At 38.5% G+C, this 22,188-nt stretch overlaps 1 protein-coding gene across 3 annotated transcripts in view; it reads left to right on the top strand.

Annotated features, from left to right (window-relative positions):
- Atp13a4 (ATPase 13A4) overlaps window positions 1-22,188 on the top strand; it is a 132,312-nt gene that overhangs the window by 74,790 nt on the left and 35,334 nt on the right. For all 3 annotated transcript variants that reach the window (XM_047564139.1, XM_047564138.1, XM_047564140.1), the window contains exons 9-17: window positions 4,429-4,563; window positions 6,939-7,115; window positions 8,195-8,352; window positions 8,976-9,164; window positions 11,209-11,270; window positions 14,374-14,524; window positions 16,474-16,560; window positions 16,775-16,928; window positions 18,046-18,157. In XM_047564139.1, the coding sequence (XP_047420095.1) occupies window positions 4,429-4,563; window positions 6,939-7,115; window positions 8,195-8,352; window positions 8,976-9,164; window positions 11,209-11,270; window positions 14,374-14,524; window positions 16,474-16,560; window positions 16,775-16,928; window positions 18,046-18,157 (1,225 nt within the window). The remainder of the gene's footprint in view (window positions 1-4,428; window positions 4,564-6,938; window positions 7,116-8,194; window positions 8,353-8,975; window positions 9,165-11,208; window positions 11,271-14,373; window positions 14,525-16,473; window positions 16,561-16,774; window positions 16,929-18,045; window positions 18,158-22,188) is intronic.

Below are 22,188 nucleotides of genomic sequence, written 5' to 3'. Positions count from 1 at the left end.
TTCAATTCACAGATTTCCTCCTCCATTGCATTGCAAAATTTTTGTTGAAAATATGTCATTATATGTTACTAGTTAGACCTAGAGGCTTTAATCATTGGCAAGAATATTCCATGGTTGGTATTGTATACTGGAAGCACATAATATCTAATTGTCTTATTTTTGTAGTGCTAGCAGACATAAATGCTCATGACTTAGATTTATTATTTCATTAGGAGCTGCAAATGTTTACTTACATTATACCATTTTCATATATTAGGTGGAATTTTTCTGTAAGAAAAATCATTCTTCCTCAAGTATTTCATCACTCTGAGATTCAGTTTAAGAAAGAAATGATAAGTATCTCATTCTTTCTCTGTTTACCAGCTTTCAAAATAATGGACTGATCATCTAACATCTTCCAAAGGCATTTATTTTTTTTAGTTCCATAATGTTAGACTTGGTTAGTACATTTCCTTCCATTATAGTTCTTATTCCTGTTTCCTCAAATTGTTCCATCTTTGACCATTGAGAGCTTCTTTAGATTGGCTCCTGAGTTCTTTTGACATGACCCCAATAGTCATTGAGAGTTCTGTTAAACTCATTTGGACAATTCGTGACCAAACCTTGACAGGTTCACTTTTCCAGGAAGTCTGTAGATATGGTGCTTAGAGACTCAATCAGAGTGTTAGGAGTGCTCATTTTTATGGGGTGAGTCACTGTTGGTGGAACCTTTCAGAAGACATTTTTAGCAAATGATTTTTTAAAAAATAAAATGCAAGTTAAATAAAATAAAAGTTCAAACTGACATTTCCAGTTCTAGTTTAGAAATACAGACTTTTTATTTTTTATTGATTGTACCCATGTTTCCCTTTCCTCTATATTAAAAGTGTCTATTCTCAATGACAGGAACAAATTGCTCATTTGCTTTATCCTATTATATAATATAATAATCTCAGAATAACAAACCAACACACTCAGCATCAATATGATTCCTAAAAACAACTTAAGATACTTATAGAGTCTTTCTCACCACTTTTGTGATATCTCATTAGAAATGTACAAATAATACACTTTTTTAAAAAAATTATGCTTTAAAGTCACTCAAAATAGTTCTTGGTATGCAGATTTATGCCAAAAACTTGATAGGATCATTTTGCCCATTTTGCTTTAGTGTTAACTTTTCAAATTTATTTCTGTATTATCATGTATAGATAATATAAAAAATATCTTCAGAGTTTGAAAGTCAAATCCATACAAAAGATGATATTCAAGGGAGTCTAGCTTCTTCCCCTTTTATATCTTGTGTTTTCATTCTCTATAATAATTGATAAATAATTTATAATAGTTATCATGATAAATACCATATTTCTGGTTTTTTTTTACTTATTCTTACATTTAAAAATTGTCAAATTGCACATTAAAGTAATAGCTGATATAATACACATGAAATAGGATATATATTTATATTGCCAATATTTTAGGTAAACAAGGGTAGGGAAAACACTGAACCATTTTTCTTGTTGACACTTTACATGCTTAACTGTTGCCAGGATCTTTTAATAGCAGTGTATGTAGATATTCTTCATTCATTATTTCAGCAGCATCATACTCTCTTGTGTGGAGGAACTGCTATTAATTCAGTCAGTGCTCTGTTGAACTTTTTTCTTAGTCTTTTACTATTACAAAGATTGCTGTAATAAAAATCCTTGTGTATATATCTTTTTATATTTTTCTAATATGTTTGGTATAGATTTTAAGAAGTAAAAAAATTGCTACATTAAAGGACAAATGCATATATAATTTTGCTAGCCCTATATTGCCAGATTTCTTTCCATTGAAAGTTTACCAGATTGCATTTACACCAGAGATGTGTGGGTGTCTGTTTCCTCATAGCCTTTCTAACAGAACATCCTGGCAAAGTTTCTAGATTTTTCTAATCATGTGGGTGAGCAGTCTTCTCTCTTGTATATTTTCTCTATTTTTTAGGAAATAATTTAAAACTTACAGCGTAATTCCAAGAACAGTTCAAATGAATTTATTCCAGATGATTTAAGAATAAATTGCTGACATGTGATGACTGTGATGCTAACACCAGTTAGTATATATTTCTTAAAGACAAGGACATTCTCCTATGTACACAACAGTACAAACAAGAAGCTAATATTGACACCTTACTTCCAACTAATTGTCAGATCCTATTCATGTTTTACCAGTTCTGGTAATAGTGCTCTTGGTAGGACAGGGATCCAGGATGGCTCAATGCTTTTGTTTGTCATGTTTCTTTGAGATATTTCAATCTTTTCTTGACTTTAATGACTTTGACTCTTTCAACTCTGGTAATTTTGTAGAATGGACTTGTCTGATGTTCCCTCATAGTTAAATTCAGGTTATGCACTTTTGACTGGCAATTCACAGACATGAGGTTGTGTTTTCACTGCTTCCTCTCAGGTGGTACATAATTTCAATTTGTTCTGTTGCTGATGATATTAACTTGGATTACTTAATTAAATGGTGTCTGCCAGGTTTCTTCTTTGTAAATATGCTCCTTTCCCCTTTGTAATTAGTGGTTATTTTGTTGAGAGATATTTTGAGACTACATAAATAGACCATTTTCATCAAATTTTCACCCACTAGTTTTAGTATCCATTGATGTTTCTTGACTAAATTAATTACTTTGATACTTGCCAAATAGTGATTTTCTAATTTTATCTTTCCTTCTTAATTATTTAATTACCATTTTGCTGCAAGGAAAAACTATCTTTTCTTCTCATTTATTTATCCATTCACTTATGTCGTTATAGACTTACAAATCCCTATTTTATTTGATGGCTATAGTTCTTTATTTTCATTATTTGCTTGGATGTTAAAATCATCACAGATTTGGGCAGAACAGGCTTTTAAATTGGCTTTTTAATACATCTCAGTCATTCTTCATGCCTTTCCCTAATTAATGGCGCAGCAAGATGTTCTAGATTATATTATACTTTCTTGGCCCACCCTTGTAATCACACCTTTCTCTAAGAAACTTTCATTCTTCTCAGGGGTGAAGGGAATTTAGAAGACAAAATTTGCACACTAGGTGTGTTCATTATTATTGGGGTTTCACTCTTCTTAGACCCTCTCAGGGGAAAGAACTAGAGAATATATGAATAAATGTGTAGATCAGCGAACACATTATATAAGATAGGTTGATGGATAGACGTGTATGTATATTTATATATCCTTGCTCATTTACACCTATGTTGTTTCTGTATTACACTGACATCTACAATTCTTTTTTTAGTTATATATGACAGTAGAATGTATTTTGAAATATGATACATACATGGAGTATAATTTCCCGTTCTTGTGGTTGTACATGATGTGGAGTTACACGGGTCGTGTATTCATATGTGAACATAGAAAATTATGACATGTTCAGTTATAAGCCACAGAGTTCATTGCAGTTTTCTCTCATTCTGTATTTATAACTTCCTGCTTGAGTGAGGAATCACGTGCCCATTAACCTCAGTAGATCTACTCACTCTATCAATTCTGCCTGGTTGTGACAAATCTCCCATTATTGATGATGTTCACACTGCCTCTCACCTGCTTCCCATGTAGGCATGTTTTCCACCCTGTTGACTCCAGCATCCTGCAGAAGGCTCTGCTTGGACTCTGCTTGGGCTCTGCTTGGGCTCTGCTCTGTCAGAGTCAAGGCTCCAATACCCCACAGTGGCTGCTACATGGATGCTTATCTTGCTTACCTCCATAATGGCCTTGGCACTGAATAAGGAAAGAAAGAACTAAAGATACTCAGTCAGGTGATCAAGAAGGAAGGAAGGAAGGAAGAACTGTTCACATCTCTTATGACTAAATTGAGCACTTTTTCAGAAATTTAATACACTATTTGTGTTGTTTTATAATTGTGTGAGAGACCTGTTAATATCTAGCATCTTGTTACACATTTAATTGCTACACCTCTTTTTTTTAGGGTTGGGTACTGGCAATTGAACTCAGGAGCGCTTGACCACTGAGTCACATCTCCAGCTCTTTTTGTACTTTATTTAGAGATAGGATCTCCCTAATTTGCTTAGGGCCTAGCTAAATTGCTGAGGTTGGTTTTGAACTCATGATCCTCCTGCCTCAGCCTCCCATGCCACTGGTATTACAGACATGTACCACTATGCCCAGCACAATATTAATCTTTTGTCTATTAATTCCAAATGTTTTCTGAATTTCTCATTACTTTTTATTGACTTATTTATTTATTTTTTGCCACACAAAGGTTTTGATTTATGTAGTTTATAAATTTTTGCTTTTGTTTTCAGATTTTAAATCCAGGTTGAAGAATAGCCTCCTTTTAAAAATGCCATGACTACTTTTCCATTGATCTCCAATTTAGTGATGTGGGTTGTGTTTTTGTGTGGGAGAATAATCTGACTCAACTCTCTCTCCTCACACTTTCAGCTGGAATCCAAGAGCTGGAATCACGCTTCCTGGTGCCTGGAGATTTATTAATTTTGACAGGGAACAAGGTGCAAATGCCATGTGATGCCATTCTGATTGATGGCAGCTGTGTGGTAGATGAAGGCATGCTGACAGGTACAGTCGCATCTGCGCAGCCTCAGCCTCTGTGGGCTGTCCCAGGCTCTGTGCTACCATGGTCCCTGCTCTTCCTGTTGCTGAATAGCAACGACTCACTGCTAAGTGTGAGGCTGCCGTGCTGCTTCCTAGTTTCACACACTTGCTTAGTCCTGCTGAGGATGGATCAGAGAGTTCAAATTAAAGGAGCTTTCTATGGGCTAAATTCAATACAGTCCCAACTTTATGAATGTTATACATTTCCTTCTGGAATAAAGAATTTTTACAACCCTCTCATTTTACCTTAGAAGAGTGTAGGGATCATTAGATCTTTCAGAATCGTCTGTGACTTTTATGTTTAGTATTTTTATGTAATATGTCTTCAGACAAACCTGAAGGGTCTAAAAACCATCCATGATATCTTGAAACCTGCGGGGTCAAATCTGGCCTTGACTGAAATGTTCATGACCAAAATGTTCAAAAGTTCATGAAGTCCCATTCGGCAAATGTGCTACTTCCAAAATACACACAGGGTATTTTGGACTGACTATATTTCATTTTTAAATAGCGTGCTGAACAGGGAGGGACCTTAGAGGTCCTCTCACCTCACAGACAAAGCAACTGGGTTCTGGAGAGAAGTGACTTGTTCAAGGGGGCATGGCTTTGATTTATCACTGTGTAACATAATAATGACATGTTGTGCTAACATTTCTGTAAGATAACGAAGAACCATAAAGTCTTTCTCAGAGATGAAATGGGGGTCAGGGAAAGCACATGACATATTGTAGTTCCTATTAAAGGTCATATCAAATCCATTTCTCCTAGGGAGACCGGAAAGGCATGAAATGGAGATAAGAACACACATACCTCCCTCCTTTGTGAACTTACAAATGAAGGACCTGTCAGATCATGGCAGGTCAGGGTTTTTTCCCTCAAGAATCTATAGATTCATAAAAGTCCCTTACTGCAGGGGCTTTTGCAATGTCACGTACTATTTTCCTAATGAGAATAGCCCTTGCATCCCAGAATGTAACTCTGACTTCATGCTGCCAGCTCTGCTTAGACCAATAGAAACTTTACGAGCTCATTCCTCAGAACAGGGACAGTTTCTGTCACATCTTCACTCCTTGTCTTCAACCCAATTCAATTGCTTCTCCCACTACACCGGCACCTGTTGCCAATGTCTCAATTGACAAACCCAATGGATTCTTCAAATTTCCCATCTTACTGACTTCTCCTTTGCAGCTGATGCTTCTGACCATCTCTGCTTCTAAAAACTTTCTTTTCTCCAAATTTATAAGGCCCCACTCTCTCTCCAGATTCTTCTATCACCAACTACACCTGCTTAGCTGCTTCTCTTCCTCTGACTCAAGTATTGGTGGTGCTCAGGACAAGTGCTGGTCCTTCCTCTTCTCACCCTACACTTGACTCTTAAGTAATCTTGTTTCTTTCTGTGGCTTTTAATCATTTATACGTCCATGAACTCTGACTAAATACCTGTAGTCAAGACCTCCCACGTGAACTCCAGATCCAAATAAACAACTAACTGTATACAAGGATTATACAAAATAACCCTCAATAGGGTTATTTTCTACAGGTAGCTTCAACTCATGACAAACCAAAGGCAATTCTTCCTCTTCTTCTGTAATCCCTACTTTGATGAATAATGCTGCCCTCTGCTCACCACCAAAGTCAGGAATCAGGAGACTCTTTTAAATTCCTCTGTCACTATGGCCTCCCTATGTAAAAATCCCCTCAATGATTGTAGCTTCTTACTTCCTGAATTCTTGAACCCAGTACTACCTTTCTCTTCCACTGCCGGCTGCCATGGTTCAGACCTCTTCCCTCCAGCCAGCACTCTTGTGATCGTTTCCTAGCTGGATGCATAGTGCCAACCATACCAGACTTCAACTCCTCCCCTGTACTGTGGACAGAGTGCTCTCTCTTAAGTGTATTACTCTCCTGATTAAAGCATTTCACCATCTCTCCATCCTCTTTCCGTCACCAGAAAAATGTTTGGGCACTTAACTGTTACCTTTGGGATTTCCATGTTTTCGCTCCTACATAGCTGGTATGGGACCCTTTATCGCCACACTGCACTCTAGATTGCACAGCATGCTTTTCCCTCATCAGATATTTCAGACCATCCATGTTTGATTGACAATACTGTAATATTTATGATAGGATGCCATGCTTATTTGCTTACATGTCTGTCTCACACTCTAAACTAGAGATCTCTTAACAACTACCATGTTTGTTTCATGTCCCCAATACCTGGGGTTGAGTCTTCCACAGGCGGGCTCACGGCAAGTGTGTGTGGGGTGATGAGCGGGTGCAGAAGTGGTTTACGTGGGTGAAGGTATTCCACTTCACAATGAGATGCTTGTTTTCTGAAGGAGAAAGTATCCCGGTCACCAAAACTCCATTGCTCAAGACAGATAGCTCGGTGCCCTGGAAATTGCAGAGTGAAGTGGATTACAAACGGCACATCCTCTTCTGTGGAACAGAGGTCATCCAGGCCAAAGCAGCGAGCTCGGGTCCAGGGACTGTGAGAGCAGTGGTGCTACAGACTGGTGAGCATCCCCCACTCCATGTTTTTCTCCCCAATACTGGGCATTGAATCCAATGGTGATATTACCACTGAGCCATATGTCCCAGGCTTTTTGATTTTGAGACAAGTTCTCACTAACTGATTGAGGCAGCCTTGAACCTGCAATCCTCCTGTGTCAGCCTCCCAGGTTGCTGGTGTTACGAGTGCACAGCATTGAGCCTGGCTTGGGTTGTTACCTTTAATGCAATATTTCTGTTCAGTTTGTCTAGTGCCTTAAATTTACTAGGTGAGAATCAATTTTTAGATAACAAACCCAGTATATATAAATCTATAGATTTTAAATCCTACTTGCTAATTTAAGTATCACCTATGCATTTTAGTAGTAATAATAATAATACTGATGAACAAATAATCACTAAAGTTTATGTGCTTTGCAGTTTATAAACTATTTTCACACCTCAAAGCAGCAGAGCAGTTGCTTACTGCTCCCCATTCCCCTGTCGTTGCTACCCTTTGTGCATGAACAGTTTGAGGCCACATGATTCAAGTGAACTTTTAAAAAAATAACAGCCAGTAACTGACAGAGCTGGTCTTAAAATTCAGGCCTTCTAACCCAAATCTCAAGTTCTTTCTATGTAGGGTTAAAAACTGAAAGCATAACACTGAAAATTATTAGAAAAGTAAGTTCATCAGCATTTATTGGACTACTTGCTTTTAATTCAAGTGAGGGTGTGTGTATTTGCATGTGCGTATATATATATGTATATATATACCCACACAGTCATGCGGCATTTCATTAAAATAAGATTGTATTTGGAAAATCTGTGCTCAGCCCCGCTCCTGTGGTGGCTTCTTGGGTCTGGGATGCATTGAAATTGGAAATAGAGGGAAGGAAGGCTAGATAGAGAACTGGGCTCTGAGATAGGTAACACATTTCCATTCTAGCATTATGTATTTCCCCAATTACCATTCCACTATCCTTGGGTTAAACACTATCTAAATGTCTCTGGAGAGAAAATAAAGACCATGTTAAGGTTTGGAAGAACATCAGCAGCTGGATTTGTCATTCTGAAAACGTGAGATGTGTGTTTGCCATTTCAGGATTCAACACTGCAAAGGGTGACCTCGTGAGATCCATTCTTTACCCCAAACCAATGAATTTTAAGCTCTACAGGGATGCCATCAGATTCCTCCTGTGCCTTGTAGGGACGGCCACCATTGGCATGATCTATACTCTGTGTGTCTATGTGCTCAGTGGGGTAAGCTCTTTGCTCTTTTGTTAAGAGCACACACTCACTCTTCTCTGTGTGTTTTATGTTCTACGTGTTGACCTTATTCAAGGTTGTAGTTTACAAGCCTGGGAAGCAAAGCTGAACTCTGAAACCTGCTTACAGGCTTCCTGTTCCCCAGTAGAAGCAATTGATCACTAAGTTCCATGATCATAGTTGGACCTGTGGGATTGTGGGATAAAACAGTTTGCTTATTGAAACATCCACATGCTTCTACTCTTGCACACTTTTCCTCCTGCTTTTCTTTACACGATTTTTTTTTCATTTTCAATTTGAAATATATTCATTTCAACAGAGTAGTAGTTTGTAGCGATTAAATGTGGAATTTTCAATGAAATCAGCTTCCCAGCATTGGTGAGGTCATTGTAAACCGGCATATTGCTGGTAACACTATGAATTGTTATGAGCTTTTTCATTGAACTTTGGAAAAAGACACTGAAAGCCATAAACATGGTTATGCTCTTTGACCCACTGATACCATTTCTCAGAATTCCACCTAAAGAAGTAAACAAAAAGAAGGAAAAAAGTCATTTGCACCAAGTAGTTCATTGCTGATTTTTTTCTGTAGTAGCTAAAGAATGGCTATCTTCCAGGAGTCTCCTGAGGAGGTGGTAAAGAAAGCCCTTGATGTGGTCACCATCGCAGTCCCTCCTGCCCTGCCTGCTGCCCTGACCACGGGTATTATCTATGCCCAGAGGAGACTGAAGAAGAGAGGCATCTTCTGCATTAGTCCTCAGAGGATCAACGTGTGTGGACAGTTGAACCTTGTCTGCTTTGACAAGGTATGTGTCCCTTCCCCACCCTCATGACTATTTTTATCTTCATGGATATCAAGGAGAGATGCTTCTACTCTTTTTTTTTTTTTTTTTTTTGGCGGTGCTGGGGAATGAACCCAGGGCCTTGTGCTTGCAAGGCAAGCACTCTACCAACTGAGCTATATCCCCAGCCCCGCTTCTACTCTTTTCTGAAGCAGGAAACACATGCTATGGTACCTGACTTCATTTTATCTCTGAGTGGATGTGTGACTTAGAAAAGACATGTCTTTTGAGCTTTTGGATTCTGGTATTTAGGGAAAGGGGAGTAGGTACTAAAGAGATGTACCATTGGGTCCTTTCAGCTTCACTATTCTTTGAAAAACATGAATTAGAATAGGATTTGTTCCCTTGAGGTCAAAATCTTTATGTAAAAATCCAGAACTTAAGCCCTTTGCTGTGACTACTGCTGTATCTTTGATGCTAAGAATATTGCCTGGCAGTATAGTCAATGCTCAGTGAACATTTATTCAATTAATGAATGAATAGACAAGGAAAAGTTTATTTAAATATGTCTTACTATAAGACTTGATTACAATAAAGCCCTATAGCAAACCCTAATCATATGCTCTTATCTGTAATTTATGGCTTAAAATTTTCCTTGGTTATTTGTCAGTTATTGCCAATCAGTCCCTTATTCCACCTCTTCTTGAGGGCTTAGTTTATTTGTACAGTTTGTATACACATAGGCTTGGGTGGGGGGAGAGATGGATTGAAGACAAGATGGAAATGAAGGGCATCATAGACCCATGAACCAAGGCATGGTGGTAGGGTAGCAAGAGGGTATGACAATGTAGTTACTGGAAAAGACTGTCTGCAAACCTTGTAGCTAAGACATTTTTACATAGTCTTTATCAACATGGCGCCATTCAAGGCCTTTACTGTCATGGACTTCTTAACTTTTAGTTTATTTCTTTTATTGTGGCAAAATAAATATAATATAAATGTTATTACTTTAACCATTTTAAGTGTGTCATCCACTGTCATCAAGTATACTGCTCTGAAACCATCATCATCATCCATTTTGGAGAAATTTCTTCATCTTCTCGACCTCAAGCTCTGCACCCATTAAATAGTCCATTGAAGGTTTTAGTAGCCTAGAATTAATGGGACTGGAGCTGTGTTTCACAGTTAGGGGTGAATTACCAAGATATATCTGAGCAGAAGGTTGACATGGCTTCTGCCACCATTCAATATTATTTTGTGGATTAAACTAACATTGTAAGGCAAGACATTCTTTTAAGAGCTCATATCGATGGACTTGGAAAAAAAACAAGAGTGGGAGAGGTAAGGTGACATGGATTTGAATACAAAGGGCAATAATTCTAAGCCACTGTCATCATTATTAGCTCTATATACAATGCTATGTATTAAATTAAGCACTTCATATAATCTCATTTAATCTTCACAAGGCTCTGTGCTGATAGCCATGTTACAGATAAGATCTATGATAGTTAGAGAGATTAAGTAATCCCTGTCATGCAGATGGAATTTGAGCTTAATCTGAACTCCTTAGACTATATACTGTACTGAAAAAAAATAGCAACACAAACCTTTCTACCTACTAGGTGTCAAAGAGTAAACCATTTCTTTAGAGTCTTTTTACAAACATTGCCGTGTAGGTAAAATTTCTCCTTCATCCTTTATTTCTGGTGACATACTTTTAACTTCATAAAAACTGAGACTCACTCATCTTAGATCTCTAACAGGCTTCCCAAGGACTTTCCCTCTATTCAGTCTACCATCAGGTCCTTGAAATAGCCCTCTGAGGAACTTAAGGGACATACTGTTTTCTTCTTTTTACCACAGAGGACACAAAAGTTCACAGGGATTAAGTGTCAACTTGTCACAACTCATTTGAGTCCACTGAACCTTTTGCCCTAGACTCCAGATATTCACCTTATCATGGCACTCTTCGATATTATACTTGTGTCATGTATTTCTCCATTAAAGAAAACCTTACCTGCCCTCTCTGGGGTCCGGGAAGATCTTGAGAGTATTTGTTTCTGTTTAGACAGGCACCTTAACAAGGGACGGCTTGGATCTCTGGGGAGTGGTGCCCTGTGATAGGAATGGGTAAGTACCTTCAACTAATGCATTGTAATTTCTCTTTTTCCAGAATTCCACGTTTACTCTTGAAACTACTAATGGAGACATTTGGGTTGTGGCTTTGGTGAACAGTGGTTGCCATCTATTCATTTAATTTCTCCTCTTGGGTTCTTTCAGATTTCCCTAAAACACACAGATTTCCCCCTACTCCCCTCCCCAGCACCAGGCCCTCCAAAACTCTAGAGGTGAAAGGAAAGTATGCAAATCCTTACTGAAATAGAATTGTTTTCATATTCGTCAGAAGTCTGACCTTGGTTGTCCCAGTATAAGTAATCTGGACAACACCAGGACACTGTCCTGTAAGGAGGTAGCATTCCTTGTACAAACTGCAGCCTTTTAATGTGCTTGGTGGTAGGAGCACATACACTGACTTATGTACCCTGAATTTCAGGAAGAGGAACAGCTGTAGGTCCCTACCTAGTGTACTTAATTTTCTTGGTATTCTGATTCTGGGAACTCTAGAATCTGGGTTTCAGAAATTCCTAAGCTCCTTCCCCCCTTTTGTTTTTTCAAGAAAAGACTCTTTTTGGCAGTTTTGGACATGGCGTAGAAAAGATTTGCACAACCTCCTCCTTGTCCCTCCTTGTGAGCATGTATGAGTTTTCCTTTCTGTCTGCCATTTTGCCCCAGGACGCTCCAGTGTGTCCAGAACAGGAGAGATTGGATGCATTTGACATTTATGAAAATGAAAGTATTTTCCCTCTAACACAATCTAAATCATAAAGTATTTTATACATAAATAGTATGTTGTGGTTCTTTTGCATGAGGCAAATATCCATGAAATATTTTAAATTACATGTGGGTATTACATTGTCATATTAAAATATCATTTGTAAACAAGTCTGTTTTCTCACTTAGAAAATAATTCTGGTGCTTCTCACCACTTTAGTCTATAGAAGAAGGCTTTACTGGTGTTAAACTTTTTAAATTTTTTTCATTTTATCTAGAGGATGCATTTGAATATATACTGGGTTTCCTTGTTCAAATTGTTTTTTTCTCTCCGTTTCTACAAAAATGTACATTTATTCAAATATGTGTGCATCTTGAGAGTAGTCTATTTCTCATTTTTATATATGTCCCCAATGTCACAGCAGTGAATCAGGCACACATAGTAGGTGCATAGTAAGTGTTAGTTCAAAGGGAATGAACATGTTTTGTCTTTTGAATGTCCTGCTTTTGAATTGACATCATATTATTTCCAAAACTTAAGAAAATTTCAATTTCTAAAAGTGACCTATTACATTTAAATAAAAATAATTGATATGAAGTTTAGGTTACCAATTGATCAATTAAATCTGTCTTCCTTCTTCCCTCTCTTCCTTCTTTCATCCCTCCAAAAAGGTCAAAGTTGGCTGCAAATAACAAAAACAGCAAAATAATTTTTTTTTAAAATGACAAATTTAGTTAATGAAATGAGAGGAAACAGATTTAATTCCAGGTAAGAAGTCAGCCTCTGACTCAGGTTATCAGACATCTTCTTGTTAAAGTTCAGTTCATCTCTGATCAATCTCATCATTTCCAAAAAAGGGTGGGATGAAGGTGCCAGATACTTCAAGTCATTGAAGGGTAAGTGGGCTTGATAAATTATCAATACTCAAATAAAAATACCAGAACAGAAATGATAGAGAGTTCTATGTAATTGGTGTGCTAACTACAGCCTGACTTTATTGCTGGCACTCAGAATTGCAGACTGATAACAAGGTTACATGCCACCATAAAACTAAGGTTTTCTTTTCCAGATCTGTACTTGCTTTTCAGTGTGAGTCTAAGCTTCTGTTCTGTGTTAACAATATTGCTGGTGGTGTCTTCCTTTTTGATATTTACTAAAATACCACAGGGCATATTGGAAACCACTAAGATGACTTGTTCTTTCGATACGTAATAATGGGTTGCACCCAAAATGTCAATAATAAGCCAAGAAGATTTTGAACTTTAGTGTGACAAAAGGAAGCAGGAAATTCAGCGTCTCTATAATTCGAGATAATAGACTTATGCTAGAACCCGCATTTTAAGATGAACTATGACAAATGAAACCTTTCCTAAGAAGGAGTGTCTAGAAAGGTGAGAGGGCTGATAAAATTGGCATTGGAAAGAGCTAAAGGTTGCTGCATATCCCCAGAAGGGAGGATTGGGGAAGGGATAGCAGAGCTGATCCACAAGTCTGAAAGAAGTTGACATGGGGAGGAGGGAGAGCAAATAGATTCTGACTTCTTCAAGAAGCAGATTTTCCCTCCAGGTAGGAGAAAATTCCTGCCCTTCAGATGCCCTGTGGATGTGAAAGACTGCTTTGCAAACCAATTACCGTGATGCACAAGGTTGCAGAGGACATTCCTCTGGAGGGCCTGAGACTGAACCCCGCAGCTCACACTCTGAGTTAGTGAAAGGATCCTGCATATGGCATTTGAGGTGTATTTCCATAAATTTCAGATGATGCCACTCTCCATAGGAGATCCCAGGGATAATGGTGGCAATAAGGGACACTAGATTCCAATGTTGAAGAGGGAGACGCAGGTGTCTTTTTGAAAAATGGTTTTAGGGTTCATTTCTTCACCATTATAACCTTACAGAGTTTCAGGAGAGTTTCAGGAACCAACTCATTCATTTACTGACTGTCCACTGGGGGTCAAACTTTCTGTATGTTGAAAGAGAGAGATGGAAGACACAATCTTTCCCTGAAGCATTGATTGAGGGAGATGTACCTATGCACAACTAGAGTAGGAATGAGCCTGTTTTGTCCTCAAGGTTGGAAAAGAAGTGGTCTGGTGGTTAGGGTGGGAATGAGGACTCAGGGCTAGGAGCAGCGCTTTTAATTCTTGCCACACCTCTTCAATTAAATCAGTCCAAGAAGGAATGAGAAAGAGAAAGAAAAAAAGGGACTGCAAGACCTTGGAGAACTTTCTCCTGTTCAGTGAACACACCTAAGGATGATGGTTAAGTTGGAGAGACTAGAAAGTGGGTGGATAATGCAACAAAGCTTATGAAATGATTTTTTTCCTGAAAGATATTAATCTCCAAAGAGGTCTGTCTTTGGCATATGGACAGAACTGAAGCCCTTTCTTTTCTCCTTTAGCTTCCAGGAAGTCCACAGCTTTGCCTCAGGCAAGGCTTTGCCATGGGGCCCTCTGTGTGCAGCCATGGCCAGCTGCCACTCTCTGATCCTTCTCAATGGGACCATCCAGGGAGACCCTCTGGACCTCAAAATGTTTGAGGCCACCACCTGGGTAAGCCTCTGCCCTTCCACAAATCTAAGATTCTTCAGTGCCAGGGCAACACAGTCTCTGTCACAACTATCTAATAATATTTACAAATTGTGAGGTTTCCAATATGGAGCGAAGGGCAAACTCATCAAACCTAGCTTTCTCATCTGTACGGTACAACTAATAATAGCATCTACATTGTGAAATTATTGTGAGGATTAAATAAGATGGTGTATTAAAAAATCCTTGGCACAGTTTTCTGGCACATAATAGAAGTTCAATGGTATTAATATAATTATAATTCTTATATAATTCTCAACTCATTGTATTCTTCTATGTACAATGACTGGTTTTGATGTTTTCTAGAATTGATTTGGTGAAGTGATAGACATGTTAGTTAGCTTGATTGACTCTTTCTACAATGTGCATAAGTCATCACATTGAACCCCATAAGTATACACAATTATCATTTATCAATTAAAATAAATAAAGGAGAAACAACTTTTTTCAGAACATAGGCATTAGGAAGCACTGCTATCCACAGTGCTTGGGATAATGCATGATCACCAAGAGTTTTATTCTCATTAATTTAGTATCAGTTCTGTTTCTAAGACAGGAAATGACAGAAAGGTAAACTACCGTAGAATTTCTGTTGAGATGTTGAATTGGCTTTAAGAATACATGCTGAAGTTTAGGAATCTGACTTTCCTGGCTGACTTTTGCTCTGCTGTAACTAACTGCTCAGTCCTGTGAAGTTCTCTCCCATGTCCAGGCCTTGACTCCCATGCCCATAAATTGAGGGGATTGAATTAGACCAATGGTGTCAAATAGTATGAGACAAAAAAAGCTGGAATCTAGCTGGGTGCAGTGGCACATGCTTGTAATCCCAGCAGCTGGGGAGGCTGAGGCAGGAGGATCGAGAGTTCAAAGCCAGCCTCAGCAACAATGAGGTACTAAGCAACTCAGTGAGATCCTGTCTCTAAATAAAATACAAAATAAGGACTGGGAATGTGGCTCAGTGGTTGAGTGCCCCTGAGTTCAATCCCTGATACCCCTACCCACCCCAAAAAAGCTGGAATCTTTTCTTATAAGGATCCCTTACTAAGAGGTCCTCTTTTAAAACCTAATACTTGGAGTTTTTCTGGTTGAGATAAAAGGTGGAGGTAAAGGTGGAAATTAGGGAACACACATCCCTAGCTACTTGGCTGCAGGCAATCCCCTCTCCTTGCTGCTCCAGGCCTGGCGAGCACAACTGAAAGAGGCAACCGTTAGCGTCTTTCCAACTCCAGCAGAGCATGATTCTGTAGCAGTCTGATGTCACTTTTCCAATCCTTCACCCTTTCTGGATTACTATTTCCATATCTTTAAGTAGGGATTACAATTTCCTCTCAGAGACTTTTTCAGCCACTCAGTGAGATGATTACAAAGGACTTTGATATTTTTAGGTAAAAGGTTCCTTTGACTGTAATTTAGAGTCATTAATACAGCAATTACTGAACATTAACCATGTACATCACAGTTCTGCCCTGCCTGGAGGACCATCAGTCCAAATTAGACAGAGAGGGAACAGCAGAGTCTACCATGCACTCCGAGAAAAGCAAGGCAGCAATGAGCCGGTGTCACACAACATAAGCTGGGCCATTCGTGCTCACCATTTTCAAGTTAAGTTAGGCTCTTCAGAAATAGAGAATGAGCCTTTATACGGCACACTCCAGCAGAGAAAGCACGATAAATTGCATGAATAATTCAGAATATCTGCCCTTCAAATTTGGTAGCATTTCCAAAGCATGATGATTATTATTTTTTTCCTGTGGTGGAGTAGGTCCATTTTACCTCCATCTAGCATAGGGAGGAGACCCAGTAAACACTGAGGTGGTCTGAAGGTTTGCTCAGGGAAGGGTTTGAACATAGTATCAGTGGATGAACAATGCACAAATAAATCTCTACAATGAAATATTCTGTTTGTGAAATAGGAAATGGCTATTTCTGGGGACGATTTCCACATCAAGGGAGTGCCGGCACATGCCATGGTAGTTAAGCCCTGTAAAACAGCCAGCCAGGTAAGCTTTGCGGGCAGTTCACCCTACAACACCCAAATTCCTAGGGAAACTCCCTTCTGGCCCACAGTTTTTGAAAGCTCACACATGTGTCTTCTTTGAATTTCAGATGTGAAAAATGAGATATTTCCTCTTTGCTAAAATGAGGATTGAGGGAGAATTGGTTAATTCCCCATAGTTAGAAGCTATGGCTCTCTATTCCCCATTCCTCCACCAGGTCCCAGTGGAAGGAATTGCAATTTTACATCAGTTCCCATTCTCATCGGCACTGCAGAGGATGACAGTCATTGTTCAAGAGATGGGAGGTGACCGACTGGCATTCATGAAAGGTGCACCAGAGAGGGTGGCAGGCTTTTGCCATCCTGAGACAGGTTAGTAAATAGACTTGGATTATAGCAGGCGAGTCTGTATTTCCAGTTAGTATGTCCCAAACACTTGATCTGGAATCCAATTGCCTGTCAGTGGTCAGTACCTCATGGGCTGACTCATTGGCACTCCAAAGTCAACCATAAAATCAAGTTTGTCTTTCTTACTTCTTATATTTCCCAGTTCCCATTTTGGGTAATCAACCCTACTTAGGAGTCATTTCTGCTTCCTCCCTCTCCGTCAGGGCCTCCGTCTTGTCAGTTGCTAATCCATGGCACCATGATGTTATGGTTCAGACCCACCTCATTCCTCATCAGTTCAATAGCAGGTGCATTTTCATCCCTCTGTCTCCCTTACTCTGACTCACCAATCATCATTGTATGGTCACTTTTTTTTGTCATTTTTATTCATTTGGCTGCTTCTCCAGATTTCACTATATTCTTAAATTCCTTTAGGATCATATATAAGACCTTCATGATCTGACCCCTGTTGAACTTTCCAGATACACCTTGCCATTCCTCTCCTCACATCCTGTGCTTCCCCTGAGCTGAACCAACTACACCAGGCTTGTAATCTCATGCCTCCTGGCGTGGGTACATGGTGTTCCCTCAGTGAAAAAGCACTTTCTCTCCTTCACCACCCACTTCCTCCCAGACTGCTGTATGCACTACTAAGTGTACATATAACATGCTGCACTCACTTGGATCACAGTAAGGATTCCTATAGTTATACTGCTAGTATATTAGCTTTTTAAACAATTAAATAGAAGTTCTTAGAGCAGAGCTTGCATCTTAATCTCTACATAGCCAATGCCTGGCACATAGCAGATTCTCAAAAAAAAAAAAAATTTATCGATTAAGCTAGAGAAAAAAATTCTATCCATTCTCTATCCATTCTCTATCCGTTTTTTTTTTTTTTTTTTTTTAATGCTTCCGTTTCATTTCAGCTTTTCTGGATCCTATGAAGTCAATCTTGGCACTATAGTTATATTTGCAATTCTCACAGACTTGTTTATATAACATTTTAGAATTGTGTTTTCTTGGGTAAGAGCTGTAAAGAATTTCCCTACCAGTACCAGCTAAGTAAATATTGCATACTAATCCTGTGTTGTTTTCTGAACAGTACCAACTAGTTTTGTTAGTGAACTTCAGATTTACACGACACAGGGGTTCCGGGTCATAGCACTGGCCTACAAGAAGCTGGAAACTGACCATCACACAACTGCCTTGACAAGGTAAAAGGGAAGGATTTTGATAAGGCAGAATGGTTTGGTGGGAAGATGCACCAGACTGAGATGGGACTCAGGGGTTCTAGGTGGTGGACGCAGCAATATAGCTTCTCTGTTTTGGTACTTAAAATATCTCTGAACATTGGCAAACAGGCATATAGTCACCCTGTTTTGCCAAAGTCTAAAGGGGATGTGAATGCCAACTGGGATAATTTGTGAGAAACAGTTGTATAAAATGTAAACGATAATATGATTTTATGGCTTTGTGAAACCACATATGAATATAACCAGCCTTTCAGGTTTGAAATTGTGGTCATTCCCCCGTTGTCTAAATTATATCAGTGGATTGGTTGGAAGTAATAAACATAACATTTGCCTGAAAAAAAAATCTTAATAAGAAACACAGAGCTTAATGAAACAAATAAATATAGCATAGACTTACATAATCCAGGAAATGTTTGCAGAAAAACAAAATGTTTCCAAAGGGGTCATACTAGAGGAAGTTATGCTTATGTATGCATTAAAATAGGGATGTTCAATAGCTAAAACGGACTGCAGTATTTATGATTTCAACTTTTATTTTTTTGTACTTTTATTTTCCACTGTTTTTAGGCTATTGTTTTTATCTTTAGTACCAGTTCCAATAGTGTATGTAGGCCACTACTAGCCTCACCAGTATAGAGATGATCAAAGCTCATTGTGTTATTTAGGATTTTAAATTTGGAAGGTCTAACATATTCATTTTCAGTCTTATCATATTGAAGTCTTTTTAGTTTAACTCAAAACTCTTCCTTTAATATGCTAAAACAAAATTTATATGTAATATTATTCATACATATTCTTTATATAAACACAATACCCTCCTATATACTTAAAAATAAAAGCAAAAACAATGTACCACAAAAAGGAATGGTTCAATAAATGCTAAACTGACCCCACTAAAGCAACACGAATAAGTTGCTTGCACCTGTGTATTGAATCCTCCCGACTTTGAGAGCTGTAAATGCAGACAGACACAGGTGTGTTACATAGTGTGTTCTGAATACCTCAGTCTTACTGTCAGTGAGGTGAGTCTGTGAATTGTTGAATAACTTGATAAAACTTCTAAAAGACAGTATAACCTCCCCATTTATGTTACACTTCCACAAAATTCAAAAGGGTGCAAAAATTTTTTTGTTTATATGTAAAACAGCTAGGAGAAGTATAATAAAAATTACTATTGTTTAACAGAGGAGTATTATCTATCAATAATAGTACAGTATGTCATACAGTGATACAATAGTATAATAAGCAACATAAGCCTAAACTGACTTAGAAAAAATATAATTTTTTTGATGTCCATGAATATTAGTTAAGTATTCAAAGCTACATGGGGCATGGGTTAATTCTTTATGCATTGGCCATTACAAAAATCTTTCACACTTACCAAAAATTTTTCCAAAATATCCTCTAGAGGCAGTTGTGTCTCTGCAGAGAATGACTGATGTGACTGAACCTCTCATTTTGTGAATGGGCAAAGAAGCCCAGAGGGAGAAGTGATTCATTTAAAGTTATTGAATGTTGGATTCATGAGCCTATCAGGCCACTCCCCCTGGAGCCAGCTTAATGTGAAACTGAATATTTTTGTAATCTAGTCAACTCAGTTTGAGGTCATTCAAGTCAGAGATCTAAAAGTGAACTTTGAAATTGGATGTCACATTTTGAAGCAGAACAAACCTGGGTCCAGGAATAGAATGTGCAGAATTGGGAATGGTACTTAGTTTCCTGAGAGCCATTGCCAGGGATATAGCAAGATCCTGGCTACCATGTTTCTGCTACTTCTGATTGTTATAATAGGTATTTGCATGTTCATAAGTTTAGACTCATGGTTTGGAGACTTATACATGCACCAAATTCTCACTGGGGGACATGTGAGCAGTAGGTATTGGTGATGTCATTGACAAAGGTATTGACATTCTAAATTCTAACTTTCAAAGTCCATTAAGATCTAAATGTGAATTTATGAATAAGACTTGATCTTAAGTTGTTAACTTGTCTCTTTAATCAGCATCATATCACTACTGTATATACTCAGAGTTATATTAATTGGCCTATTTTTTGCTGATCCCTGATTAAGATAGAACATGCTTTCTGTTATTTATTTATTTTATTTTTGCTATGAGTACATTTGTGGTTACTCAGGGTACTTTCAGAACTATCAGGATCTCTTTGAAGTGAATTGGCCCCTTTATTCATATTTCTTCTTTAAAAGTCACATGTATTTTAAGAACATAATATGTAATCATGAGAATGACAAGTCTCCCTTTCTATGATAACCATCATACTTTGTTAGTTTTAGATGCTTCAGCAGAAGGTAAAATGTCTGTGTAGAAAGCAGGAAAAGATAGCCTGCTATTCCAAGGTGCAGCGTTTGAGACCCCTTAAGGGATTACTCCTTTTTATTTCTTGGCTCAGACTGAATATGGTGAAAGGAAGAATAATGGAATGTTAGGGTTAGCAGAGACCTTGGAGATCCTGAGATTAACTAGGCAGAGTGATTTACTCATGGTCACACAGGAAGGCAGTGATGAGGACTCCAGTCTCCTGATTGTTACGCAGTTGAACCCTATGAAGAGTTTATAGGCCAGAGAAACTGGAAATACTAGTATTAAAGAGGGCCGTAGGCTATGTCAGATGTTTCACCCTGCAGCCATTTTCTTGGCCTAATATGGCACCTTGTGGTTGACTCATGTCATGTCATCTCTGAAAAAATATAAAGCCTAAGGCCTAAGGATGAGGGTCACAAGAATCAGGAATCAATCACATTATCCTTGGAGAGTAAGCTCAAATGTCACCTCTTCCAGAAGACTTTTAATCACTCCAACTATAGATTATCACACCCTCATCTCTGGCTCCACAGGACTCTGATTTGTACATCTATTAAGTACTTTCCCCAGTTTTTCCTATAAAAAAGGTGGTCAGGTCTAATTCTCCCCCCTGGTTGAGTGTGAATCAGGGACTACTATCTAGTCTCTGCCTATTTTCTCCCTGTTCTCCTTGATCCTCCTGTTCCTTTCACTTATTAGGTACCTAATAAATGCCAATGGGCCTAACACGCGGCCTGAGTTCTCAGTAGGAATCCTGAAAAAGGAAATGAATTTTTCTATGTTGCATGACCAAACAAGATCACAAGAGGCATCAGAGTGTCTCAACCAGCATACATTTGCTGAGCACTTCCTGTGTGGGGGCATCACATGGGAACTGTTGAACATAGCTCTGAATCATGTGGTCTTGCCTTCAGGGAGTACAGACAGATCAAAAGGTCAAGAACGATAATAAATGGACAAATACAAGTGAGATAAACTGAGGTAGAGGCAAAATGCTGAGGAAGCAATTATTTCTTTCTGGAGAACGTTTTTTTGGTCCCAGACATTGAACCCAGGGGCACTTAACCACTGAGTCACATCCCCAGTTCTTTTTTTATTTTTTATTTTGAGACAGGGTCTCACTAAGTTACCTAGGGCATTGCTAAGTTGCTGAGGCTGGCTTTGAACTTGTGATCCTCCTGCCTCAGCCTCCCTGGGATTACAGGTGTGTGCCACCAAGTCCAGCTCTCTGGAGAAATCTTAATGAGGGAGTAGCATGTGGTTTAAGAATATAGGAAGGGTTTTCAATGGCAGATCATGGACACCTATTACTTTATTCATGAAATAAAGAAAAACTCTAATAGTTTGCAAAGGTCTAGCGATGGTTAAGCACAGAGCCCATCCATGGTGAGTGGTCTAATTTGGCTGGGGTAGGGAAGGGAAAAGAAGAATACAGTGATAGATAAAACTGGAAAGATAGTTTGGAACCAGATCATATGGACACTTTGAGTAAATGCTAGGTTCAGAATAAGGAAGACCACCCTTTGAAATCTGTTCTGAGGAGACTGAAACTGTGTCTACTTCTTGCTACTCAGTGGAGGTATTAGCCATTTTCTGTGAGCATCACTAACTCTAGATCATGGCCCTGGCTGGTGTGAGACCCAGTACCAAGATGCACAGTACAAACTCAGC

Source organism: Sciurus carolinensis, chromosome 9 (assembly GCF_902686445.1).
Source record: "Sciurus carolinensis chromosome 9, mSciCar1.2, whole genome shotgun sequence".
NCBI classification, from domain to species: Eukaryota; Metazoa; Chordata; class Mammalia; order Rodentia; family Sciuridae; genus Sciurus; species Sciurus carolinensis.
Note: the sequence above shows the minus strand (reverse complement) of the source record. Positions and strands in the feature narration are given on the sequence as shown.